This window comes from Theropithecus gelada, chromosome 2 (genome assembly GCF_003255815.1).
Source record: "Theropithecus gelada isolate Dixy chromosome 2, Tgel_1.0, whole genome shotgun sequence".
NCBI classification, from domain to species: domain Eukaryota; kingdom Metazoa; phylum Chordata; class Mammalia; order Primates; family Cercopithecidae; genus Theropithecus; species Theropithecus gelada.
Genome location: NC_037669.1, coordinates 143,124,264 through 143,152,082, shown reverse-complemented (window position 1 = coordinate 143,152,082; position 27,819 = coordinate 143,124,264). Strand labels below are relative to the sequence as shown.

Here is a 27,819-nt window from a genome sequence, read left to right as displayed (position 1 = left end):
AAAAAAAAAAAAAAAAAAAAAAAAAAAAAAAAAAAAAAGACTATCTTTATTACACAGAACTGCATTTGTACCTTTGTCAAAAACAATGTCAATATATTTTTATTAAATATAGTGAATTATATTGATTTTTTTCAGATGTTAAGCTAATTTTGCATTTCTGGGGTAAACTCTTCTTTGTTAATATATTATTTTTCCTATATATTGTTAGATTCAATTTGATAACATTTGTTTAGAATTTTTGCATCTGTTGAGGTACATTGGTTTGTAGTTCTCTTTTCTTGTGATGGCTTTGGCTTAGTCATCAGAGTACTGCTGGCCTCATAGAATAAGTTGGGAAGCATTTTCTCTTTTAACATTTCCTGAAAGATTCTGTAGAATTGGTATTTGCTTTTTCTTCCTTAAATATTTGGTAAATGTTTACATGAAATCATCTGGGCTTGGAGTTTTCTTTTTGAGAAGGTTCTTAGCTACAAATACAATTTCTTAAATAGATACAGCTATTCAGATTATTTCTTTTTGAGTGAGCTTTGGTAGCTTGTGCTTTCAAGAGTTTTTGTCCATTTCATGTACTTTGTTCACTATATTAGCATAAAATTATCTATAATATTCCCTTATTATTGTTTTAATATCTGAAGAATCTTTAATGATGTCACCCTTCTAATTCCTGATACTTGTAATACGTATTTTTACTCTTTTTCCTCCCCCGATAAGTCTGGCTAGAGTTTTACCAATTTTATTGATCTTTTCAAAGAAACAGCTTTTGATTTTATTGATTTTATCCAATGTTTTTCTGTATTTGGTTTCTCTGAACTCTGCTCTGAACTTTATTTGCTTTCTTTTGATTACATTGGGTTTAATTTAGTCTTCTTTATTCTGGTTTCTTTTTTTAAAAATTTTTTCTTTTTAAAATCATTTTCCCCTATTCTGAGATCTAGTTTCTTAAGGTAGAAGCTGAAGTCATTAATTTGAAGCCATTCATCTTTTCTAATGTAGGTATTGTTTTTTTGTTGTTTGTTTTTATTTTCATTCAGTTCAAAAAATTTTCTAATTTTCCATTTGGTTAATTCTTTGAACTATGGCTTTTTAGAAATATGCTATTTGGTTCTTACATATTTGGAGATCTTCCAGACATCTTTCTGTCATTAATTTGTAGTTTAATTCATCATAGCATCTTCCTCAAATTGCATTGGTCTGGCCAGGCACAGTGGCTCATGCCTGTAATCCCAGCACTTTGGGAGGCCGAGGTGGGTAGATCACCAGAGGTCAGGAGTTCGAGACCAGCCTGACCAACATGGAGAAACCCTATCTCTACTAAAAATACAAAAATTAGCAGGGTGTGGTGGTGCATGCCTGTAATCCCAACTATTCGGGAGGCTAAGGCAGGAGAATTGCTCGAACTCGGGAGGCGGAGGTTGTGGTGAGCTGAGATCATGCCACTGCACTTCAGTCTGGACAACAAGAGCAAAACTACGTCTAAAAAAAAAAAAGAAAATAAAAAAAGAATTGCATTGGTCTGATGTTTTCCTCATTATTAAATTGTGCAATTTTAATAAAAGTGTCTCAGAAATGATGCTGTATTCTTATTGCTTCCCATCACATGATACACAATTTTGATTTTTCCTATTTTTCCTATTGACTAATTCTGATTTTCTCCTTTTGGTAATTATATTGTCCTTTCCTTTGTCAGCAGGGAGAAACTTGCCTCCCACTCTTCTTAATATACTGTATTTACTGAATAGACCAACCCTCCATGCCAGGCTGCCCCTCCCACACGAACACCCTCACATGAACACTCCTCCTCTCTGCTCAGGCTCTAACACTTCAAACAAGCCCACCCCATGTGTGGATGCCCTCCTTGTCCTGCATGAGTGCTCTCCTCACTAATCAGGCTCTGACACACCATGGCAATGCCCTCTTCACCCATTGTGGCCTCTGATTTCCCACACTAGGCTGTACCACCCCATCATGGATGCCCTTTTCATTACATTTGGCTCTGCTTCCTCACTTGCATGGCTTCCTCCTCCCCCTACTATGGTGGTCTTACTTTACCCCACTTAATAGTTTTAAGATGAATTTTTTGGGTGACACAGAAAAGGAGGGGGAGGAGAAGGTGCAGTACTTTTTAAAAAGGTCTCTGGCTGTTCTATGGAGAATAGACTAGAGGTGGGCAAAGAGTACAGCAGAGAAACCAGTTAGAAGGCATTTGCTTAGGTAAGAAATAATGGTGACATGGACTGGGATGGTAATCGTGATATGGTGAAAAGTGGTCAGATTCTAAAGGCAGAACAGACAGGACTTGCTGATGGATTGGATGTAGGGTGTGAGAGAAAAAGGGTCAGCCAGGCATGATGGCTCATGCCTGTAATCTCAGCACTTTGGGAGGCCAAGGCGGGCGGATCACCTGAGGTCAGAATTTGAGACCAGCCTGGCCAACATGGTGAAACCCAGTCTCTACTAAAAATACAAAAATTAGCTGGGCATGATAGCAGGTGCCTGTAATCCCAGCTACTCGGGAGGCTGAGGCAGGAGAATCGCTTGAACCTGGGAAGTGGAGGCTGCAGTGAGCCGAGATCGTGCCATTGCACTCCAGCCTGGCGCACAAGAGAGACTTCGTCTCAAAAAAAAAAAAAAAAAAAAAAATACAGGAAAAGATGGGTCAGTGACATTCCAGGGCTTTTGGCCTAAGTGACTGGTGCTAGTTACCTAGTTAGGGAAGATAAGAGGTGGATGCAGGGCACGAAGGAATCAGAAGTTTAGTTTTGGACGTCTGAAGTCTGAAAATGACTGTTAGGCAATAAAGATGTTAAATTGGTGACATAGTTTGAATCTGTGCCCCCACCTAAATCTCATGTTGAATTGCAATCTCCAACTTTAGAGGTGGGGTCTGGTGGGAGGTGACTGGACCATGGGGGTGGATTTCTCATGCATGGTTTAATACCCTCCCCTTGGTACTGTCCTCATGAAAGGGAGTGATTTCTTGAGAGATCTGGCTGTTTAAAAGTGTGTGGCACCTCTCTCCTTTCTTTTTTTCTGCTTTGGCCATGTGATATGCCTGCTCCCCCTTCACCTTCTGCCATGATTCTAAGTTTCTTGAGACTTCCCCAAAAGCTAAGCAGATGCCAGCAACATGCTTCCTACGCAGCCTGCAAAACCGTGAGCCAATTAAACTTATTTTCTTTATAAATTACCCAGTCTCAGGTGTTTCTTTATAGCAATGTGAGACTAGCCTAACACAATTGGATATTCAAGGTAAGAGCTCAAGGAAGCTGAGAGCTGGAGATATAAATCCAGGGGTTCTTAATATTTAGATAATTTTTTAAGTGATGGGATTGGTTGATTTCACTGAAAGAGTGAGTATAGATGGAGAGAACATGTTCATCTAATTTTAGAGTTTAGAGAAAGGAGGGATAGGATCTAGTAAAGTAGACAGAGGAGGAAAATCTGAAGTGGACTGTCAGAAGCCCAGTGAAGAGAATGATTTAAGAAGACAGAGTAATACAATGGTGCTGACGGGTCAAGATGCAAGCACTAGTTTTGGCAATGTGGTGGATCTTAAAGGCAAGGATACCCTCTAAATGCAGCAAGCCAGGAAATCTACAGAAGTGGCCTGCCTGTACCACTTTGGCAAAGAAAACTAGGAAGAGAGGGGAGAGAAGAGGAGGCTAGGGAAGAGAGAAGGAAGGCCAGTGGAGCTGTTGTTTGCACCTCCTTACACCCCACCAACTGCTCTGTCTGAAGGCTAAGGGCTGGACACCTCAATGCTGGCACTTGATTTCCCCAAGTGCCTTGGGCTTCTCTGACCGTCGTGATGGCGTTGTTTAGAGATGCAGAAACCACTTCATCCATTGCTCTGAGAGAGTCATGTTCTATTCTTCCGGAAGCATGTTTACAACACCAACCTAATTTTTAAAAAGTCTTTCAGAGGCCCCTTTTTTAAGAAGCAAAAATAATGGAGCCACCCATGCAAAGAGTGGTCAGCTACCTTTTGGGAATTCCTATACACTTTCCTTGTTTGATTTTTGTGACTTTTCCAGAAAGAACTTTGAGGAAATACAGAAATAAATGAGAAGTAAATGGCATTTTGTGAGTGATTTTCTCAACACGTCTTCTAAGATCAATGCAGATATCCCGAGGCACCTCACAGATGCGATAGGGAATCAGTGCTCCAGAGATCCAGAATCCTTCTTTTCTAGGCTGGTTGAGTAGAGCTCTTTGTCCATGTTGTTGCAGAACCATTTTTGTAGCCATCCCCAGCAGTGCTGTCACCCAGAAGAAACTGGGGGGAGCTTTTTACCCATATAGTATCCTAAATCTCCCCAGCAAATACAGCTTGAAGAAGTTCTAGGGCCAGGTGCAGTGGCTCTTACCTGTAATCCTAGCACTTTGGGAGGCTGAGGCAAGAGTATCGCTTGAGTCCAGGAGTTCAAGATCAGCATGGGTAATATAGTAAGACCCTATCTCTTCAAAAAAATTTAAAAATTAGCCAGGCATGGTAGTATGTGCCTATGGTCCCCGCTAATCTGCAGGCTGAGATGGAAGGATTGCTTGAACCCAGGTGGTGAAGGCTACTGTGAGTCAAGATCACACCACTGCACTCCAGTCTGGGTGACAGGCAAAACCCCATCTCTTTAAAAAAAGAGAGAGGAAGGAAGGAAGGAAGGAAGGAGGGAGGGAGGGATGTTCTCAAGACAACCTTTTTCAACAGAGTGCTACCCTAAGTGCATGTGCTATGGGCTAAATTTTGTCTTGCCCCCAAATTCATATGTTGAAGCTGTAACCTCCAATACCTCAGAATGTGACTGTATATAGCGATAGGGCCTTTAAGAAAGAAGACTAAATAAGATCATAAGGGTAGGTCCTAATCTAATATGGCTGGTGTCTTTATAAGACGAGAGAGAGACACCAGGGATGCAGGCACATGGAGGAAAGACCATATGAGCACATAATAAAAAGGTAGTCATCTTCAAGCCAAGGAGAGGGGCTTCAGGAGAAACCAGACCTGCTGACATCTTGGACTTCTAGCCTCCAGACCTGTGAAAATGAAATGTCTATTGTGTAAGCCACCCAGTCTGTGGTATTTTGTTATGGCAGCCCTTGCAAACAAATACAACCTCCCATAAGGAATTGATGGTGTGCCATTGCTGCCCCTGCATTTGTAACAGGAATGCAAGTGGGCAGCTCTTGCTCACAGCTCCTGACAAATGTGGAAACCAGACACATGCCCCACCTTCCCTTGGGTAGCATGTCTCTTCCCAAAGAATTTTAGATGAGTCAGGTGCAGTGACTATACTAAGGAAGAAGACACTATCTCTAGGAAGGACTGGAGTTCCAGGCTTTGAGCAAATCTCACTTCTTTATCCAAAATACATATTCTTTTTATGCAGGTGAGATTACATTAAAGTCAATATCAGTCTTCATTAGGAGGAAATTGAATTAGGAGAATTAAGTCTTGAAGGAGAAAATTAAGCCAAAAAGAATAATATGGCAGATATTTGTAGAAAGGAACCTTTTTTACTATTGATTGTGATATTTGCTCTCAAGTGTTGTATCTAGAACAAATAACTGGTGGACTATTAGTCTGGTTGTTTTCCACAGAAGCTTTCTGTGATTTTTTGCAGCCTTAGTTCCTGACCTGAGCTACCTCCATGTCTACTTCTCTGCCTCACTGAGTTTGAAGAATCTGTTGTCTCCCATTACTTAGAGATACTTTATTCATCTGAAGGGCCTAGGAAAGGGAGGCAAGTTTAACTGCAATCCAATTGCATCTAATTTACAAATCCTTGAAATAAAGGGCTCAAGAGGGTGATTGAACTGGAAACTGACTAAAGAAAATTTTGCACTTTCATTTATGTCCCTGTGTGCCTAAACAAAACAGCATCCCTCAATCCATGCTAACACATACATTTTTTAGGTGAATTGGAAAAAGTTATACTACTTGTTTCATCTAAATCTGTTTTTAAAAAAGGGAAAGCGTTGCGATCGTTAACTCCACGTTGAGATGTCAGGAATGGATCATTTACTACATAGTTTTAGGAGCACTGGACTGAAAGCCAGGGGATTTCCCTCCTAGTTCTTCTATCCTCTGGGGTTCAAACTAGTCTTTTGTCAAATGCCTACAAGATGAAATCCATGAATTCTTTCTAAACAAATATCTTTTTGCCAAGCACGTTCAAGGCGTTGCTCTTTCCTGCTAAACTATTCTAGAATTTCCACTATTTTTTAGCAACACTTCAGAGTGTTTAGCCCCGAGTTGCACCCCATTTCAGTTTTTGCAACCCCATCCTCCAGAAGCTCTGGGGCTACTGAAGAGACATGAATAACGCTCCTGAAAGTAAATACAAAATGTTACAAGATAGATGATGAATTGTCAGAACGTATTCAAAAATCAAAACATCTCGCCTGGCCCGAAGCAGTAAAAGACGAAAGGCAGGACCCAGCGGTCCCCGCACCCACCAGCCACTGAGCGTAGAGCGGTGGCGCGCTCTGGGCGGCGGAGTACGAGGCGTGGAGACCGAAAGCACCGCAACGCGTGAGCGCGGGCCAGATGGGCGTGACCGCTTTCCCGAAGCCCGCCACGCCCAGCGGCTGCCCCTTTAAGTAGCTTAGCCGCGGGCGGGGCCGGCTGGCGTTCACGTGACTCGGCGTCGCCGGCTCGCTCACGGAAGTGGTCTTACCTTAGCGTTCGGCTGGGGGTCTCCGGGCGCCCTGCGGGGCGGGCAGGCTGGGCCATCCAGCAGCCGGAGGTCGGGATGGTGCAGCTGTACAACCTTCACCCGTTCGGGTCACAGCAGGTGGTGCCCTGCAAGCTGGAGCCGGAGCGGTTCTGCGGCGGGGGGCGTGACGCGCTTTTCGTGGCGGCGGGCTGCAAGGTGGAGGCTTTCGCGGTGGCGGACCAGGAGCTGTGCCAGCCGCGGTGCGCCTTCTCCACGCTGGGCCGGGTGCTGCGCCTGGCCTACAGCGAGGCGGGTGAGTAATCCGGAGAGCCAGGGGCCGCCTGGGGCCCGGCTTGGGGCCTCCTAGCTAGCGGACCGAGCGTCCGTGCTGCAGCTCTAGCTGGGGATGGGACTTCTTGCTTTCCGGAACTTGCCGGATGGTCTCCCTGGGTCTGGCATCTGATTGCTTGAAGTCGCATTGAGCTATGCGGTTGTCGCGGCAAGCATAGGTATGAGGTTGCTTCTGTCGGGGCGGAGACGCTGATATCTCCTCTTCGTTTTGGGTCTCCGCAGAAAGGCCTCTAGCTGGATTCCACTCATTTCGGATACTTAAGCAAACAACAACAAGACTCTTTAGTGCAAAGATTTCAAAGACTTACCCCCCCCCAAAAAAAAAAAGTAGGAGTAAGGAGACTGGTACTGTATCCTGAACCTCCAAGTAGTCCCAGCTTTAACAATTATTCCAACTCACGGCCAGTCCTTTCACATCTGTACCTCCATCCACTTCCGGTCGGTTTTTGAAAGCTCACATTATGTGTTGATTTTTAAATCTGTGTAAATAGAACTCAAGTCTTAGATTGCGCCCCTTCTCTTCTCTTAACCAGCTGTGGCCGGGCGCAGTGGCTCACGCCTGTAATCCCAGCACTTTGGGAGGTCGAGGCGGGCGGATCACGAGGTCAGGAGTTCGGCCAGCCTGGCCAATTTAGTGAAACCCCGTCTTTACTGAAAATACAAAAATTAGCCGGGCGTGGTGGCGGGAGCCTGTAGTTTCAGCTACTGGGGAGGCTGAGGCAGGAGAATCGCTAGAACCGGGGAGGCGGAGGTTGCAGTGAGCGGAGATTGCGCCCTTAGACTCCAGTGTAGGCGACAGAGCGAGACTCCGTCTCAAACAAACAAAAACAAAACAGTTGTAAGAGCAGCCATTACTCTTTCCCACCAGAAATGTAGAGCAATGCCAATTAAATACTGTGTGGGTGAATCCTATTTTAGAAAAATCCAACATTTAAAACTAGATCCCTTTTTGGTCACAGAAGAATTTACCATAGAATTCCTTTAATACACTTACCTTCGATTCATACTTTCAAGATGGGTGTAAAGTTCGATATTTACGGTGCAAAAGCTGGTGGCTGTGGTATTAATGAAGCGGAGAGCTTGAACCTGGAAGATTGGAGATGTCTCTAATCCCTACCCTGCAGCTGGTTTGATGTGAGTTTATAGAAACCGTGGGGTCTGAATTTATGTTAAAAAAAAAAAAAAAAGTTGAATTACTAGATTAGTGATATCCAGATACTGAGATTTTGTGTTAGTGATATCCAGACACTGGGATTTTGTGACTCAATTAAAAACTGTGGGGTTACCATACATACCATCTGACTGCTTATTTTGTCAAGACCTATACAGGCATACCTTATTTTTTTTGCATTTCACTTTGTTGTACTTTGAAGATACTGCGTTTTCTTTTTGGTTGTTGTTTGTTTGTTTTTTGTTTTTTTTACCAATTGAAAGTTTGTGGCAACCCTGTGTGGAGCAAATCTGCCAGTTCCATTTTTCACACTGCATGTGCTCGCTACATGTCTCTGAGTCACATTTTGGTAATTCTTGGCAGTATTTCAAACTTTATCATTATTATTATATCTGTTATGGTGATCAGCGATCTTTGATGTTACTATTGTAATAGTTTTGGGGTGCCATGAACTGTGCCCATATGAGATACTGAACTTAATTGACATGTGTTGTGTGTGTTCTGATTACTGCTCTGATAGTCTCTGCCTCCTCAGGCTGCCCTATTCCCTGAACAACAATATTGAAATCAGGCCAATTAATAACCCTACAATGTCTTCTAAGTGTTCAAGTGACACTTGGATGTTTCTCACTTTAAATTAAAAGCTAGAATGATTAAGCTTAGTGAGGAAGGCAGGCATGTCAGAAGCTGAGATAGGCTGCACAGTAGGCCTCTTGCACCAAACACTTAGCCAAGTTGTGACTGCAAAGCAAAAGTTCTTGAAATTAAATGTGTTACTCTAGTGAACACAAATGATTAGAAAGCCTTATTGCTGTTGGGAAAAAAAACTTATGAGTGCTCTAGATAGAAGATCAAGCCAGCCAAAATACTCCCTTAAGCCCAGGCTTAATACAGAGCAAGGCCCTCTGTTCAATTCTTTGAAGGCTGAGAGAGGTGAGAAGCTGCAGAAGAAAAGTTTAAAGCTAGCAGAGTTCAGCTCATGAGGTTTAAGGGAAGAAGCTGTCTCCATAATATAAAAGTGCAAGGTGAAGCAGCAAGTGATGATGTAGAATCTGCAGCAAGTTATCCAGAAGTCTAGAAGATCCAGCTAAGATGATTTTATGGAGGCAGCTGTTCTAAACAACAGATTTTCAATGTAGACAAAACAGTCTTAAATTGGAAGAATATGCCATCTAGGAGTTTCTTGGCTAGAGAGGAGAAGATAATGCCTGGCTTCAAAGAACAGGCTGACTCTTGTTAGGGGGTGATGCAGCTGGTGACTAAATTGAGGCCAGTGCTCATTTACCATTCTGAAAATCATAGAGCCCTTTTAAAAATTATGCTAAATCTACTCTTCCTGTGCTTTAGAAATGAAACAAGCCTGGGTAACAGCACAGCTGTTACAGCATTGTTTAAGGCCACTGTTTTGATCTGCTCAGAAAACAGTATTCTTTTCGAAAGATTACTGCACATTGACAATGCACCTAGTCCTTCAAGACCTCTGACGGAGATGTAGAAGGAGATTGATGTTGTTTTCATGCCTGCTAATACAGCATCCATTCTGCAGCCCATGGATTAAGTAGTAATTTTTACTTTCAAGTCTCGTTAAAGAAACACATTTGGTAAGGCTATAACTGCCACAGATAGTGATTCTTCTGATGGATCTGGGCAAAATAAATTGAAAACCGTCTGGAAAGAATTCACCCATTCTAGACGTCATTAAAAACATTCAGGGTTCATGGAAGGAGGTCAGATACCAACATTAACAAGAGTTTGGAAGTAGTTGATTCCAACCCTCATGGATGACTTTGAAAGGCCCAAGACTTAGGTGGATGAAATAACAGTAGATGTAGTGGAAATATCAAGAAAGGTAGAATTAGAAGTGGAGCCTGAAGATGTGATGGAATTCCTGCAATCTTATGATCAAACTTGAATGGATGAGGAGTTGCTTCTTATGGATAAACAAAGAAAGTGGTTTCTTGAGATGGAATCTGTTTCTATTGAGGATGCTGTGAACATTGTTGAAATGACAGCAAAGGATTTAGAATATTCCATAAACTTAGTTGATAAAGTAGTGACAAGGTTTGAAAAGACTGACTCCAATTTTGAAGTTCTACTGTGGGTAAAATGCTGTCAAATAGCATTGCATGCTACAGAGAAACCTTTTGCGAAAGGAAGAGTCATTTGATGGAGCAAACTTAATTGTTGTTTTTTTATTTTATTTTATTATTTTTTTTTTGAGACAGAGCTTCGCTCTTGTTACCCAGGCTGGAGTGCAATGGTGTGATCTCGGCTCACTACAACCTCTACCTCCCGGGTTCAAGCAATTCCCAGCCTCAGCCCTACAAGTAGCTGGGATTACAGGCATGCACCACCATGCCCGGCGAATTTTATATTTTTAGTAGAGATGGGGTTTCTCCACGGTTGGTCAGGCTGGTCTTGAACTCCCGACCTCAGGTGATCCACCCACCTCGGCCTCCCAAAGTGCTGGGATTACAGGTGTGAGCCACTGTGCACAGCCCTTTGTTGTCTTATTTTAAGGATTTGCCACAGCCACCCCAGCCTCTGGTGACCACCACCCTGATCAGTCAGCAGCCATCAGCATCGGGGCAAGACCGTTCATTAGCAAAAAGATTATGTCTCATTAAAGGCTTGGATGATCGTTAGCATTTTTTAGTGATAAAGTATTTTTAGTTAAGGTATCTACATTGCTTTGTTTTTTTGTGTTTTTTTTTTTTTTAGGTGTAATGCAATTTCATACCTAATAGACTATAATCTAGTACAAACATAACTTTTTTTATGTACTGGGAGGCCAAAAAATTTATGTGACTCTTTTTATTGTGTTACTTGCTTTATTGCAGTGGTCTGGAAACAGTCCTCCAATATCTCTGGGATATGCCTGTGTTTTTTTTTAAAAAATGAAAAGGCTTACTATTTATTGTCATTATTTATAAAAGAAAAAACACTTAGCATCAAACATTGGATATCTTTAGCTTTGTGAGCAACTTACTCTGCTGTCATTGGTTTTTTTGTTTTTGTTTTTGTTTTTGCCTAATGACAACATCAACAGGCCTGCACTGGGCCACGGACCTGTTTGAAAACCTCTCATTAACTCTTTAAGTTCCCTTTTAGCAGGAATACTCCAATTTTGGTATTTCTTATAAAATCTGTCTTTAATGGTCAGACCTGTTACAACATTGGTAGTTTTCTCTACGCCACCCCTTTTAAGGCATAACAGTTCTCACTTTCAAGAGTTCTATTGAGTAACAAACTCACCACTTTCAACTTTTTTGTATGTGTGTGTGTGTGTGAGAGAGAGAGAGAGAGAGAAAGACAGAGACAAGCATACACACAGACAGATAGTATGTTTACATGATTTACTTCCTTCTTCCACGTGGATGTTTATTTTAGAATTTGGAGTGGCAGGTATCATGTAAACTTCTAGCTTTCTTGCCTGTCGGATCCTTGGATGGCCACTACCTATGCATACCAATCACTTGGGGAGTTTTTAAAAATCCCCATGCCTGGGCCACACCCTCAGAGATAACAGTAGTAGTTTCCCTGGAGTGAGGCCAGCACTGGGGTAAGTCAGATATTTAATCAGGATTGAGAACCACTGACCTAGAACAGTACTGACTACAAGAGGCCATGAGTAGTATTGTAACCTCATTAACGAGGCCTTGAAGAATAAATATGTTTTTATAATCCAGTTGGCTGCCTTAAAGCAAGTTCAAGAGTCATGTGGGATGGAATTAGCATCACGGGTCATGTGGCTCAAGGATAAGTTTCAGTCTACAGCTTGAACTTCAACCCCCTGGGTACAGCTCCTATTAATCTACCCGTAAAGGAACATAAATAGGGCTGACTCTGGCTATGATGGTATCCAGATAACTTGTTTTCCACTTCACAGCGTTTCCCTTTTGGCCCCTTCCTTCAATTCACAATAACTGGGACATGAGGATTTCTGCTCAATGCCCAGCGTCCTCCTCTGTAGCAAGTCTCCTCATCAAAAATGGAAAGAATCTTACATCAGTCATCTATATTTACTAAAAATGCTTTTCAGGTCTCTACTCAAGCAGAAAACATTTTCAGGTTAAAAAAAATCTCAAATTAGCTGAAAGTTGTTTTTAAAATAAAATTTGGGGGTATTAGGGATAAAGTAGGTAGAAATTTTGAAGGATGGGGGCCCCTGACATCATCATCAGTAAGGGAAAATAAATTTAGGCTCTGTGTGTGGTACAGTTTGGCCGTGTCCTCACCTACAGTCTCATCTTGAACTGTAATCCCCATAACCCCCACGTGTCAAGGGCGGGACCAGGTGGAGGTAATTGGATCATGGGGGCAGTTTCCCCCGTGCTGTTCTCATGATAGTGAGTTCTCATGATAGTGAGTTCTCATGAGATCTGATGGTTTTTAAATATCTGGCATTTCCCCTACTCACACATTTTCTGTCCTGCCACCCTGTGAAGAGGTGTCTTCCACCATGATTATAAGTTTCCTGAGGTCCCCCCAGCCATGCAGAACTGTGAGTCAATTAAACCTTTTTTCTTTCCAGTCTCAGGTATTTGCTTATAGCAGTAGTGTGAAAATAGACTAATACAGTGTGTAAAGCAAAGAAGAGTAGGGGAGACCTGAGAACTCCCCACTCCTGAAAAAAGACCTGGTGGCCAGGGTCAAGTGCTGTGTGGGGATCATTGGTGGTAGACACTTGTTTATGGGGTGTCTAGGGGTGGTGGGGCATGGAGGACACAGACCACAAGGCTGGCCATTAGCTTTGTGTAGGGCCAATGTGCTGGCCAATGCCTGGCCATTAGCACAAGTGTACTAAACCAGCCCCAGCCCATCTACCCTCCCACAAGCCCTACTTTCTCTCAGTTTTCCTGAAGTCTTAAAACATATTTAGATGCCTTATAAATTATTTCTGCCTTGTGATACAATTTTGTCATAGGAGTACAACCTTTAATCTGGTGTTACTGTTAGCCATGTTTGTGATCTTGCTACATAAAAGGGAAAGCTTATTTTTAAAAATCAGTAACTCTAAGCTCAAGAGTAAAAATGAGAATGATTTTTCAATGTACTTAATAAAGACAGAAGCTGAGCCTGGGCTACATAGTGAAACCCTGTTTCTACATATGTGTGTGTGTTTGTGTGTGTATATATACACACACACACGTATATGTATATATATATTTTAGATATATATAATGTGTGTGTGTACATGTCATTTAAAGACATATATATATACACACACACACACAAATTAGCCAAGTGTGGTGGGTCACACCTGTAGTTCCAGCTACTTGGGAGGCTGAGGTGGAAGGATCACTTGAGTTCTGGAGATGGAGGTTGCAGTGAACCAAGACAACTTGGGCAACAGAGCAAGACACTTAAATTTAAAAAAGGTAAAATGAGGCACCGCACACATAATGCTTAAAAAAATTTAGTTCCCTTCTCTTGTAAAGGGTTATAGCCTCCACAGACTCCTGTAGACTTGTATTTATTTCCCTTCTATCAGTTGGGGAAACAGCATTGTTGGGCAAAGAACATAAACTTTTGAGCTAACCAGATCTAGATTTGAGTCCCAGTTTCCTAATTTGTTCATTGTGTTGCCTTGGGCAAGTTACTTTGCTTGTCTCTGCTTCAGATTCCTGATGTATAAAATGAGGAGGGAGATATATATCTTGAAGGGCTGTTGTGAGAATTAATTGAAGGAACTCTAAAGCTCTGATCATAAGGACTGTCAGGTAGGCACATTTAGCAAGTGCTGGATCATCATTTAAAGACCAGGTCATTAATCTGAAAACACACAACACAACATGGACACTATCTACAATTTGCAGACTATAAACACTAGTTAATATATGAATTTTATAGAAGAAATGGGCATGTATTTATAGGTATATGAATAAAAAGTTTGTATTGTAATTAAATATTCTTAGTTTTAAAATTTATTTACTAACTTGAATATGATACCAAAAGTATAGGCAACAGAAGAAAAATAGGTAAACTGGACTTTATCAAAATTAATGACTGTTGTATATCAAAAAACTTATCAACAGATTGAAAAGACAACATGGAATGGGAGAAAATATTTCCAAATCATATATCATAAGGGATTAATATCTAGAATATATATAATAAAGAACTCTGACAACTCACCAACAACCAAAAAAACTTGATTAAAAAATGGGCTAAGGACTTGAATAGACATTTCTCCAAAGAAGAAAATACATAAACAGCAAAAACATGAAAAGATGCTCAACATCCAAACCACGGTGAGATAGCACCTTACACCATTAGGATGCCTGTTATTAAAAAAAAAAAACAAAAACAAATTAGCATGTGTTGGGGAGAATGTGGAGAAATTGGAACCCTTATGCGTTGCTGGTAGGAATGTAAAATAACACAGCCTATGTGGAAAACAGTATGACAGTTTCTCAAAACATTAAACATAGAATTACCATATGATCCAGCAATTCCACTTCTGGGTATATGCCCAAAAGAATTGAAAGCAGGGACTTGAATGAATACATGCGTTTGTAGCAAAATTATTCACAAGAGCCAGAAGGTGGAAACAGTCCAAGGATCCACTGACAGGTAAATAAGTAAATAAAATATATTGTATGAACATACAATAGAGTATTATTTGGCCTTAAAAGCAATGAAATTCTGATGCATGCCACAACCTGGATAAATCTTGGAGAAGTTATGCTAAGTGAATTCAAGCCCGATACAAAAGGAAAAATACTATATGGTTCAACTTACATGAGGTACCTAGAGTAGTCAAATTCATAGAGATAGTATAATGGTGGTGTCGCCCTGGGGAGAGAGAGAGAGGAATAGGGAATTATTGTTTAATCGGTGCAGAGTTTTTTAGTAGATGAAAAAGTTGTAGAGATGGATGGTAGTGATGGTTGCACAACAATGAGAAGATACCAGTGCCACTGATCTGTAGACTTAAAAATGGTGAAAATGTACATTTTATGTTGTGTGTATTGTACTACAATAAAAAATGTTTCATTTATTTACTTGGGGAATTTTAGAAAGATGGAGGCCTCAACTTCATCCCAACTCTGTCCAAACTGCTTCCCTGGAAAAGTGAGCAAACTTAGGGCAGCTACAGGATCCCTTTAGGCATTCTACGATCTCCAGAGAAAGAACAGGTTTCAGGCTGCATCTCTGTGGCATAAAAAGAACCATCACCAGGAGAAAGCTTGCTACTTCTAGAAGGCAGGATCATTTTGGAGGAGGGAGCCTGGTCAGCCCAGTGAGTGTCTGCAGAAAGGGGCAGCACCTGCTTGCTTGCCTCATAAGTACATGGGAAGTCAATGTAATGGCAGCATTTCAATTTCAATTCATTGGAAAAAGGCCAATTTGCTTAATAGTGTTAATTATATAGAGTCTACATTTGGAAGAAGTGAAATTAGATCGTCTGACTTATCCCCTTCTTTACCCACAAAATTCTAAAGATTAAAAATGTATATTTTCTAAACCTCCACTAAAATGGAAGAAAATATAGGAGCATATTTATGTAATTTGGAGGACATGGATGGGAACTCAGAAGGCAAGGAGGAAAAGATACATATAGTACTAAATAAAAAGGGTATGGTAAAAGATGCCATCAGCAAAATCAAAATCAGACAATAGACTATCTAAAACCATTTACTATTTATAGACAACAAAAGGTTTATATCCCTTCTAAGTAGAGAGCTACAGTGTCATTATAAGAAAAACAAATGAACAACTTAATATAAATTGGACATTATGCAGAAGAGAAGCTATATGTGGCTGATAAACACAGGAAAAGATGGCCAGCTTTATAAAAAGGTCTCGTAAATGTAAGTTATAATAGCCATGAGAGTCCATGTTTCTCCCATTGTGTAGAGTCAGTGTTAGAGAGGATGTGGGGAAACAGGTTAGTTTAAGCAGTGCTGCTGGCGACATGAATTTCTATTATCTATTTGATAGTAATTGGGCAGTATTGAAATTTAAAATGCTTATGCCCTTTGGCCCAACATATCTCACTTTTGGGAATCTGTACCATTACAATAAATCCCCCAGGAAATATATAGATATAAGCCTATGTATTACTATGAAGCATAGTAAAAACAAAAAACAAAAAAAAAACCTGGAAATACATTTGAATGCTTATCAGTAAGGGAATTATTGAATAAATTATGCATATGCATATATGGGATGTTGAACATATTGAAAAGGATGTTAGATATCCATGTGTCAGCCTGGAGGGAGAGATTTATTAATAATTTTTAGAAGTTGCAGATTGTTAAATATATTTAATGTGATTACATTTTTGTTTTTGTTTTCAAAAAAGACAAAATACCGCTCTGTGATCTCTGTTTATATGAGAGAAGGGTGTTGAAAGGCACATACCAGGCTGTGTGTTAACGTTGGGTCCCCAAGGGGGAGATCATTATGCTTTTCATTTTGCATTTCTTTACCACTTTACCATTTTGACTTCCCACAACCAATATATGTTTATAAGTTAAAACTTATACAATCAACAATTTAGAGAAAATTAACTTGGATTTGTATTTTCTTTGCTATTTCCAGCTTTATCATGTTTCTCAGACTTGTGACTTGTGGGAAGGAGAGGGTTTGAAGTGTAAGTTCTGCTAATCTGAGAATTCCTTAATGTATACTTAATTTTGGTGTCACATGTCACACTAGTAGTGAATTCTGTGTAAGTAGAGCTTTGTTGGAACTGCAGATTTAGAGCTACAGTAAACACTTAATTTTACATTTTATTCCTTATATTAACTTTCTGTGTGTTACGTGGACTATTAATAGGTTGTCTTAAGACACTAAAATGGGGAGAGATTGCATTTCAGAACCTCAAAGCCTAATGGCGGTTAAAAATACACCTAAGATTTTGTTACTTAGGGTTTTATTCTACTCAGTCTTTAATTCAACCGTTGGTGTTAGAATTCATTAATAGTACTCATGTCAGCAAGGGAAGTGGTTGTATTTCTAATTACAAATTCTCAGTATAATCTTCATTCCTTCTCAGGAGATTATTTGGTAGCAATTGAAGAGAAAAATAAAGCTACCTTTCTACGTGCTTATGTGAACTGGAGAAGTAAAAGGACTGAAAACTCTCGTGTGTGTATCCGAATGATTGGGCATAATGTGGAGGGAGCCTTCAGCAAAGCCTTCAGAGACCAGATGTACATTATTGAAATGCCGCTTTCGGAGGTCCCCTTGTGCATTTCCTGCTGTCCTGTGAAAGGAGACCTTCTCGTTGGCTGCACAAATAAATTAGTCTTATTTAGTTTGAAGTACCAGATCATTAATGAGGAATTCTCACTATTGGACTTTGAACGGTCTTTAATTATACATATAGATAATATCACTCCTGTTGAGATTTCTTTTTGTGTTGGATATGTTGCTGTCATGTCAGACTTAGAAGTCTTAATCCTAAAACTGGAGCCAGGCCCTAAAAATGGAGAGAGAGTTCACCACAATCCACGTAAGACCAACAATCAAATGAGACGGACGGAAGAAGGTAAATAATAAATCTGACTTGCTTTCTTGTTTTAGGAATATAGAAAACCTTCACCTTTGGCAGTCTGAAGGTCCGTGGTATATATGGTGCCCGGCCATGTTATTTATAGATTTAGTTATTCCTATTTCATGGGATTTGAGTTTATGATCTGGCTGTTCATATCTTATTCTGTAGCACGTGAATATATTTATCAGTAGAAGTAAAGGAATGACCACTGCTAGGTGAGGAGCTTCTAGTCCTAGTCCTCATAGTTACTAGTTGAATGACCTTGGGTTAATAATACCATCTCTGAATTTCAATATCCTCATTTGTAAAATGGGGATAATAATACCTACCCTGTTGTACTTTATCAGTTGTTGTGGAGATTAAATGAGCAAACGCTAAGTCTTTTCACAACCATAGTGCCTTGTAAATGTGTGCATATTATAAATAAATAAAATTACTGTATGTCTATTTAATTGGTGAGAGAATGTTGTAAAATCTAATTTTCATTCAAGCAGGACTGTTACATTTTATTTTTTTAAGGCATCAGTAATGAAACTTCACAGCTTGAGTCAGATGATTTTGTTATCTGCCAGAAGCCCGTGGAACTTCTTGGTGAAAAAAGTGAACAGTCTGGACTATCTGTTACACTGGAGTCTACGGGATTAGCTGATGAAAAAAGAAAATATTCCCACTTTCAGCACCTGCTCTATAGGTATTATAGTGCTTTTTATTTACAGCATTTAATGTATATATGCCTGCTTAAAGTACATGGAAGTTATATTTTTCCCTTTCTCTGTCTAACCCATAGACGTTTTGCTCCTGATATTTCGTCCTATGTATTGTCTGATGACATCAAGCTACATTCCCTCCAGCTGCTGCCCATTTACCAGACTGGTAAGCATGATAGTGCAGGAGTGTGACAGTGCAGCAAGGTGAAAATGCTCTGTCTGGGCTGGAAGTGGAGACCCATGTGGGTAATAGGTTTGGTGGTTTGGTTCTTCCACTGGAGTCTCCGTGTGGCCCTTTAACAAGTTTTTTTTTTGAGACGGAGTCTCGCTCTGTTGCCAGTCTGGAGTGCAGTGGTGCGATCTCGGCTCACTGCAACCTTTGCTTCCTGGGTTCAAGTGATTCTTCTGCCTCAGCCTCCCAAGTAGCTGGGGCTACAGGCGTGTGTCACCACGCCCGGCTAAGTTTTTTTGTATTTTTAGTAGAGATGGGGTTTCACTGTGTTAGCCAGGATGGTGTCAATCTTCTGATCTTGTGATCTGCCCACCTCGGACTCCTGAGTTCAGGTTCGTAAAAATGTATTATGTAATAAAAAAGATGGAAAGAAAGGTATATACAAGGATAACAATAAAAGAGCGGTATGCACCAGTAAAGTGGTGTCATGAATGCTAAAATCCCAAGAGTTGAAGCTTGGAAAAATGGCGAGGATGACAATAGATTTTTTTTTTTTTTTTTTTTTTTTTTTTGAGACGGAGTCTCGCTCTATTGCCAGTCTGGAGTGCAGTGGTGCAATCTTGGCTCACTGCAACCTCTGCTTCCTGGGTTCAAGTGATTCTCCTGCCTCAGCCTCCCAAGTAGCTGGGAGTACGGGCGCCTGCCACCACACCCGGCTAAATTTTTTTGTATTTTTAGCAGAGACGGGGTTTCACCAATTTGGGCAGGATAGTCTTGACCTCCTGACCTTGTGATCTGTGCGTCTTGGCCTCCCAAAGTGCTAGGATTACAGGCATGAGCCACGGCGCCCAACCTTTATTTTATTATTATTATTTTTTATTCACTTTTTTTTTTTTTTTGAGACAGAGTTTTGCTCTTGTTGCCCAGGCTGGAGTGCAATGGTATGATCTTGGCTCACTGCAACCTCTGCCTCCTGGGTTCAAGCGATTCTCCTGTCTCAGCCTCCCGAGTAGCTGGGATTATAGGCATGCCCGGCTAATTTTGTATTTTTAGTAGAGATGGGGTTTCTCCATGTTGGTCAGACTGGTCTTGAACTCCCGACCTCAGGTGATCTGCCCGCCTCAGCCTCCCAAAGTGCTGGGATTACAGGTGTGAGTCACCGCGACTGGCCCAAAATTCTTAGCAAATACCTGTGGGTACTAGAAAGGGAAGTCATACCTGCTAGTTCGAGAAGCCATGGAGAAGGCATGACAGATTGAACTCATTTCCCTTTTTGAAATGGCCTCTAGACCCAAAAAGGAAATTGGAGACCTTTAGAGCTGAGGTATGTCTGGGTTCTAGCTAGGTATTTCGCAAAGCTCATAAATGGCTTGTGAACTAGGTGTAAAAATGTGGACTGAATGGAAAATAATTTAGAGCAGTTTTCAACCCTGCCACACAATGGACTTACCTGAATGCTTTTTAAGATGTTGATGCTCAGGCTCTACATGCAGCATATCAGTTACAGGGCCTGGGCATTAGTATTTTTTAAAAGCCCCCCAAGAGTCTAATGGGCACCATGATTGAGAATCACTAATAGGCCCTGCACTCAGTTCTGGTCTGATTAACATCTTTAGCTGTTATCTAGAGAAAGATACAAATATTATTCCGATTAAATGTCTTTCTAGCCTTCATTTGTTTTTTCCTTCTTTTAGTAAATATTTATTGAGTACCTACTATGTTGAGCATTGTGCTGAATACTAGGGAACTAACAGTGAGTGAAGTGCTTGCTCTTATGGAGCCAGTTGTCTAATGGGGGAAAGGAGACAGTTGAATAAAGACAGATTCACAGTTGCACCCTGAAATGAGTGATCTGTGGTAAAACTCCCTGTGGGATCCTATAACAAAAGACCCTGACCTCAAGATGAGGTCTTCTTCAAGATGAGGAAGAAGGCTTCCTGAGAAAGAGGATCTGAAGGGCGAATTGGACGCACTTGGGAATAGGGTTCGGTTGGTGCAGGGGAGGGGAAGAGAGCCTTCCAGGCAGAAGCAGCAACAAAGGCTCTGTGGCAGAGGGAGGATCACATTTGAGACACTGAGAGAAGCAAAATTAAGGGGGCAGCAGTGAGACAGGGCTGGAGACCAGACAGGGCCAACAGCCGTATTAGAGGGCCAGCTAAAGATCCAGTGAGCTTCCCATAGTAGTTGGAATAAAAACTCCAAATCCACTCCATGGCCTACATAACCTTAACTCTGAGCCCATCTTGTCCCACTCTCACCCTGCTTACTATTCTTCATCCATAGTGGCCTTTCCCTCTTCTTTAGAGACGCCACATGCACTCTTATCTAAGACCTATTATTTGCCCTTCCTGTGCTTAGAGTGTACTCCCCTCAGACCTTGTGTGACTGGTGCATTTAAGTCATTCAGTTGGCAGCTGAAGTGTTACCTCCTCACAGAGGACTTCTCTGACCTCTCAATTTAAACTATCCCTTCTCCACTCACACTGGGGTTTACTTGTTTACTCTCCATCCCAATCCCCATCACTAAAATGAAGGCTCTGTGAAAGCAGTTACATTGTCTTGTGCACTGTTGTATCCCTAGAATCTGAAACAGCAGCACTTAGTAAGTACCTGATGAATACTGACTGAATAGACGAATGGATGGGTGATATGTATTTGAGCTGGGCCCTAATTGGATGAGTAGAATTTTTAGAAGATAGAGTGTTTGGTAAGATACTACATAATGGGAACCAACATTTTAGGAGGTGTAAAATTATGTGTATTTGGAGATTCTTGAGCAGGTCTCTTTGGCCAGAGCGCAGATGTGTGGAAAAAAAAGAATAGGGAGAAAAAAACTGGACAGTTGGCTTTCTGCCAAATATGGAGAGTACAGAATTGGCTTCTGCTATTAATTGGTGTCCTTGAAGGGTGTCAGTCAGGGTACTTGTTAAACAACTTTGGTTATGAAAAATTACAGCCACATGTAGATAGAAAATAGTGCAGTGAACCCCCATGTACCCATCAAACAGCTTCAACAGTGTTGCTCCATGCTACATTATTTTGATGCACATCACGGAGTTCATACTATTTCATTCATAAATATTTCAACATATGTCTCTAAAAGGATTCTTTTACTTAAACTCAAAATACTGTTTCACATTATAAAAAAATTGTTGCCAGGCGCAGTGGTTCATGCCTGTAATTCCAGCACTTTGGGAGGCTGAGGTGGGTGGATCACAAGGTCAGGAGTTCGAGACCAGCCTGGCCAATATAGTGAAACCTGTCTCTACTGGGGGAAAAAAAATATATATATATATGTAAATATATATACGTAAATATACATATGTAAATACACACACACGCGCGCGCGTGCACATACATACACACACAAAAATTAGCCGGGCATGGTGGCGGGCACCTCTAGTCCCAGCTACTTGGGAGGCGGGAGAATCGCTTGAACCCAGGAGGTGGAGGTTGCAGTTAGCCAAGATCACGCCACTGCACTCCAGTCTGGGTGACAGAGTGAGACTCTGTCTCAAAAAAAAAAAAAAAAATTTTTTTTGTTGATACCAACAGATATCCAATAAGTGGTCACATTTCTCTAATTGACTAAAAAACTTCTACAATTCATTTGTTTGAATCCTATTCCAAATAAAGTTCATACATTGCAACTGATTGCTATGTCTTTTAAGACTCTTAATATCTAGGCTTTCCCTCCTCTCTTTTCTTTGCATCTTATTTAACAAGAAATTAGACTCTTTACTATAAAATTTCCCGCAATCTGAATTTTGCTAATTGAATCCTTACAGTGTCATTTAACATGTTTCTCTGTCCACTGTATTTCCATGTGAGTTGGTAGATGGAAATGTATGCTGTTTAATTTGGTAGCCATTGGTCACATACTGCTATTAAGCACTTGAAATATGACTAGTCTGAATTGAGATATGGCATAAGTATAAAATACACACTAGATTTTGAAGACTTAGTACAAAAATGTACATAATATCTCATTAATTTTTTTGTTTATTGCTTCTTGAAATGGTAATATTTTTGATATGTTGGGTTAATACAATATTATTAAAATTTTAGCTGTTTCTTTTTACTTTTTAAAATGTGATTACTAGAAATCTTTAAATTACGGATGTAGCTCACATATTTCTATCAACATTGCTGGTCTATCCTCAGGCTTGTTCAGATTATTTATTATTATTGTTATTATTTTGAAACCCAAGTAGTGTTGAGCTCTGCCAGTGGACTCTTTTTGTGATGTTAACAGCCATTGATGATCATTACTTAGATCTGTTAATTTAGTAGGGGTTGTACGATGTTGATATTCTAATTATATTACTCCTTTTTTATTTCTTGTCAGCATTCTTCTACAAAGAGCAACTTCCCCTTTGCAACTCTTTGGTTACCCGCTGATACAGTTTGCATAGCAAAGTCAATATGTGATTATTTCCCCCTTTACTGGTTTCATGGTGTTTTATTTTTTTCATTTTTGCATGCAGGTTCTCTTACTTCTGATGGAAAAAATTTGTCTCAGGAAAAAGAGTTGCTGAGTCTCTTTTGCTTTTTCTCCTTACCTCATGTGGGCTATCTCTACATGGTTGTGAAATCTGTTGAATTGATGTCAGTCTACCAGTATCCTGAGAAGTCTCAGCAGGCAGTACTCACGCCACAATTTTTGCACGTCATTACAAGGTACTGTTACAGGGTCACTTGCTGGCCTGTGAGTCACTTATTTGTAAATTTTTGAGGTACTGCCTAAATCTGTAAGAATTTTGTGAACTAGCAGAGAGTACTCTAAATGCATGAGTTACATGTCATTGCAAGTCCGTCTTTTGATGACCCATACCTGCCTTTTGAATGTCAAAGATTTAGACCCTGGTTTTCTCTTTGTTTTGTTTCCTTAGACTGAATGGGGATCCCTGTAAAGAAGTATAAGGTTCTTCATAAAGGAAGACTTTCATAGGGAATTTTAATGAAGTCAATGCAGCCAGTCAGAGTGTCTCTTTATGTTTCTTTTTAGATTTCCTAATTTTTTTTTCTCACTGCTACCATATTTTTCTAGTATAAATTGAGTTATTTTGTAATAGTTTAGAACTGTGAAGGGGCCAGAGAGATGATCTTATTCTCTCCCTGATTGGCACAGATAGGGAAGTAGTTACAGAGAGGTTAGAATTGGTCAAAGTCATGTGCTATTTGGTGGCAGATGTGTTGAGTTGCCTTCCCCTGTTATGCTGGCATGTAAACTGGGTTCACAAGCAGTAGCTTGATTTCATTTCCTTTTAATCTCAGCAGTATATGATGGTTTTGGTTCTATTTCCTGTTTTCTGAGCTTAGATTATGTTCAGGGCACTTCGTTGTGTCCTCTGACCAAGCAACTGTGAATAAGATACACCAACAACTTTCTAAAACAACAATAGAAGAGAAAGTTAGAGAGACATACAAGAGTCATAGACACTGGGAGATTTGTGAAAAATGTCTTAAGACCTCATGAAAGTGCCATTGACATTGGGAGGAAGGAAATTACTTCTGGCTAAGTTGTATGGGGAAGTTGTAGATAGCTGATTGTGTTTGAAGTGAAGCATGAAAGCTAGCTAGAATTTTGGTAGATGAAGATGGAAAGAGATGTGCATTATAGATTGAAGGAAGACTATAAACAAAAACTGTATCAAGTTTTTAGGAACATCCAAAAGTTACTTGCACAGGACAGAGATCCCCCCACCACTGAGTGGTAGTATCAGAATCTCTAGCAGGTGCTGGAGATTCCAAACTGCATAGAACCAATCTGGAGATTCTGATATCCACTCTTAGTGGTTGTACTCCCTTCTCCACCTGATTTCTGGCTTAAGGAGAAATGCTGCCCTTGGCAGTGTGTTTCTTAAGTGAACAATGTGGAGGTAGCTAGTCTTTCCAGTGTCCAAAGTGTTAGGTAGTGATGTTCTTTAAATATGAAGAAGCTGAAAAGTAGACAGGTGGTGAAAACAGTGCTTGAGAGAGAGCTCAAGGATTTGAAAATTAAACTAAGGACTTTTTAAAGTTTTAACCAGAGAAAGTAATATGATCAGAACATATTTTGCTTTAGGAAAATTAATGGTAGCTGTGGTGGAAGATGGATTGAACATAGATAAATAAGCTATTGGAATAGTTCAGGCAAAGATATTAAGGGGTGGTATTCAGGCGGGGTAGTGGTAATGAAAGGAGAAGGGAGGATGGATGGGAGAGGCTTCAGTGGGAAAGTTAAAAGACTTGTCTGATGGGATAATGGGGATGTAGGAGGCATGAAAAATCCCACCATGGTTTTGCCTACTTTTATGAAACAATGGAGGCTGGTGAAATGTGGGGCAAAAGAGATGTTTGGTTTAGACATTTGAGTTTAAGATGCTTATAGATTATCAAGAGAATGCTAAGTAGGCTTTTGGACACATAGAACTGTAGATTAGGGTAAAGAGGAAAGCTTAGAAGTTTTATTACCACCAACAAAACAGTTGATTATTAAAGTAGTGAGAGTGTATATAGGTAGTGAAAAGTTATTAAAGAATTAAACTCTGGTGAAGGTCTTGCTCAGTAAGCAAGAGGAGAAAGATGAAAATTTTTAAGGATGCAGAAGAATCTAGGAAACTATACCATCTCAGATACAATGGAAAAAGAAAGGGAAGAGGAAGGAATAAAAATACTGATTTCTGTCCCATCATATAGATATAAAAGACTATCCATCTTTTTCCCATCTGATTGCATATACTTGAAGTACACTGAGAATTTAGTGTTGGACCCACTAAATCTATTGCCCCATCTGTCTTATTTATAAGTTACGTACAAGTTTGGAGTGTAGAGTCTTGAAAGCATTATATTATGAGTTTGAATGGACTTGTAATTCGTGCATTTTGACTGCCTCCAGATAGGAAAATTTTGAGCTTATTATCAGCACTAAAGGAGACTGACATCATTAACTTGGCTGTGAAACCATTAGACATTAGAATAGCAGTTGTTTTATGTACATTCAGATTCTTTTTTTTTTTTCCAAGCCAAACTGTATCCAGCTTCATTAAAGATACTTTCCATAAACAATCATGGTATTTCAGGCAGGACATGGGCAGACAATCGTTAACAGTATACAACAACTTTCAAACTCCCTTCTTCAATGGACTGCCAAAAATCAGAAAGCCACTATAAAACCCAATGAAGTCTTCATCTCATGCTCTGAACAGGGAAAGTTTAGAGTGAGGGTTAACATTTCACATTTAGCATGTTGTTTAACAACTTTTCACAAGCCGACCCTGACTTTCAGGAAGTGAAATGAAAATGGCAGAATTTACCTGAAGATCCACAATCTAGAAATGGAACCACTGCTGTTTTGACAGGTGCCATCTCAGTAGCATCACTGGAAAGTCCAGATTGCCGGACACACTGGTAACCAATGACTAGGGGTTAGTTCTCAACAGATGTCTAGGCTTAAGGGAGTTAAGTCTATGCTGAAAGATGGAAAGGGAGAAGAGGACATAAAAACAAATTTGTTTTTCCATACCACAAGGCTTTTGTGCCAAGATGGCCATGTGTGTCAAAGTCAGGGAATCCCTCCTCCTGGGAGCCAAGAGGAAGTCTCTCAAAACTGGAAGGGAAAGGTGTTTTCCCCACATCAATCCAACTTTGGAGACATTCTATTAGTGACATATGCCCCTTCCCCCAAAAACAACAATGAAGTGTTCTGTGTGCTGACAACATAGCTTTAAAAAAAAAAAAAAAAAAAAGTAAAACAAAATTCTGCATTTTTATAAAACTTGATAAAAAATAGTATTTCAAACTGTACAGTCACCAGAAGTACACAGTTATCAAAAATGCACACACTTCAAATGGCATCTCCAGCACCTTCAGCTTTCTGTGCCTGCTCTGTTTGGCATCTCCGTTTTCTGCAGGGTTATTCCCCTCCTTGCCAGCATCACCTTTTCCCTTTTTCCCTTTGAGTACCTTCTCTCCCTTCTTTGCAGGGGCCTTTTTAGGCTTGGGCTCTGGCTTTGGAGGAGCAGGTTTAGCAGACAACCTCGCGGATCTTCTCTGTGGTTCGTCCTTCACCTTGGCTTTATCTCCTTTAGCGTCCCCTTCAGCCTTTCTCTTGGGCATGGTGGGGACGGCAGTGGGAAGTAGGTGCTGGACGCGGGATGCAGCGCGCGCAGACTTTGGTTGGTCCAGGGGTCGTTCTTGCCTCTTCTTCACACTGCTCTACATTCAGATTCTTAATAAGAATCTCCACTCCTGTTTTTCAAATCAAATCGGAGTTTCGCTTTTGTTGCCCAGGCTGGAGTGCAATGGTGCGGTCTCAGCTCACTGCAGCCTCTGCCTCTGGGGTGTAAGCGATTCTCCTGCCTCAGCCTCCCAAGTTGCTGTGATTATAGGCACCTGCCACCATGCCTGACTAATTTTTTTGTATTTTTAGTAGAGATGGGGTTTCACCATGTTGGCCAAGCTGGTCTCCAGCTCCTGACCTCAGATGATCCACCCGCCAGGGCCTCCCAGAGTGCTGGGATTACAGATGTGAGCTACTGCGCCTGGCCCCTCTTTTTTATTTTACCCAATAGATAAATGTTTCAAAATCGCTTGTCCCGTAAGGTGGTCTTGAAAAGTTTCTTGAAGATTGGTATACGCCCAAAGAAAGCAATAGAGATTTTTTAAGAAGCAAACAACAAAATAAAATCATGTAAAATGCCAACTTTATAGAAATATGTAAGTAGGAAAGCCCCCCATGAAATCCTTTTCTCCCAGAGTTAAGCACATCAAGACTTCTTTTTTTTTTTTTTGAGATGGAGTCTCGCTGTGTCGCCCAGGCTGGAGTGCAGTGGTATGACTCAGCTCACTGCAACCTCCATCTCCCTGGTTCAAGCAGTTTCCCTGCCTCAGCCTCCTGAGTAGCTGGGATTACAGGCGCCTGCCACCACGCCTAGCTAGTTTTTTTGTATTTTTAGTAGAGGCAGGGTTTCACCATGTTGGCCAGACTGGTCTCAAACTCCTGACCTCAGGCAATTCACCCACCTCAGCCTCCCAAAGTGCTGGGATTACAGGCGTGAGCCACTGTGCCTGGCCATGTGGTTTTTTTTGTTTTGTTTTGTTTTGTTTTGTTTTGTTTTGTATTTTTAGTAGAGACAGGGTTTCACCATGTTAGCAAGGGTGGTCTCGATCTCCTGACCTCGTGATCCGCCCACCTCGGACTCCCAAAGTGCTGGGATTACAGGGTTGAGCCACCATGCCCAGCCGAAACCCTGCCTTTTTATCTCTAGAATCTA

General features: G+C 40.7%; 1 protein-coding gene and 1 pseudogene across 3 annotated transcripts in view; one reads left to right on the top strand and one right to left on the bottom strand.

The window, feature by feature from the left end:
* The first annotated feature begins 6,612 nt into the window (after window positions 1-6,612).
* Window positions 6,613-27,819, top strand: part of HPS3 (HPS3, biogenesis of lysosomal organelles complex 2 subunit 1) — a 44,849-nt gene continuing 23,642 nt past the window's right edge. Inside the window, exons 1-5 of one of the 2 annotated variants that reach the window (XM_025374677.1) lie at window positions 6,613-6,966; window positions 17,183-17,677; window positions 18,203-18,374; window positions 18,471-18,556; window positions 23,050-23,242. In XM_025374677.1, the coding sequence (XP_025230462.1) occupies window positions 6,750-6,966; window positions 17,183-17,677; window positions 18,203-18,374; window positions 18,471-18,556; window positions 23,050-23,242 (1,163 nt within the window). In that variant the 5' untranslated portion in view covers window positions 6,613-6,749. The remainder of the gene's footprint in view (window positions 6,967-17,182; window positions 17,678-18,202; window positions 18,375-18,470; window positions 18,557-23,049; window positions 23,243-27,819) is intronic. The other variant, XM_025374684.1, reaches the window with a different exon arrangement.
* LOC112618093 lies at window positions 25,553-26,756 on the bottom strand (annotated as a pseudogene). Its single transcript, XR_003118022.1, has one exon. The product of XR_003118022.1 is annotated as a non-histone chromosomal protein HMG-17 pseudogene (transcript).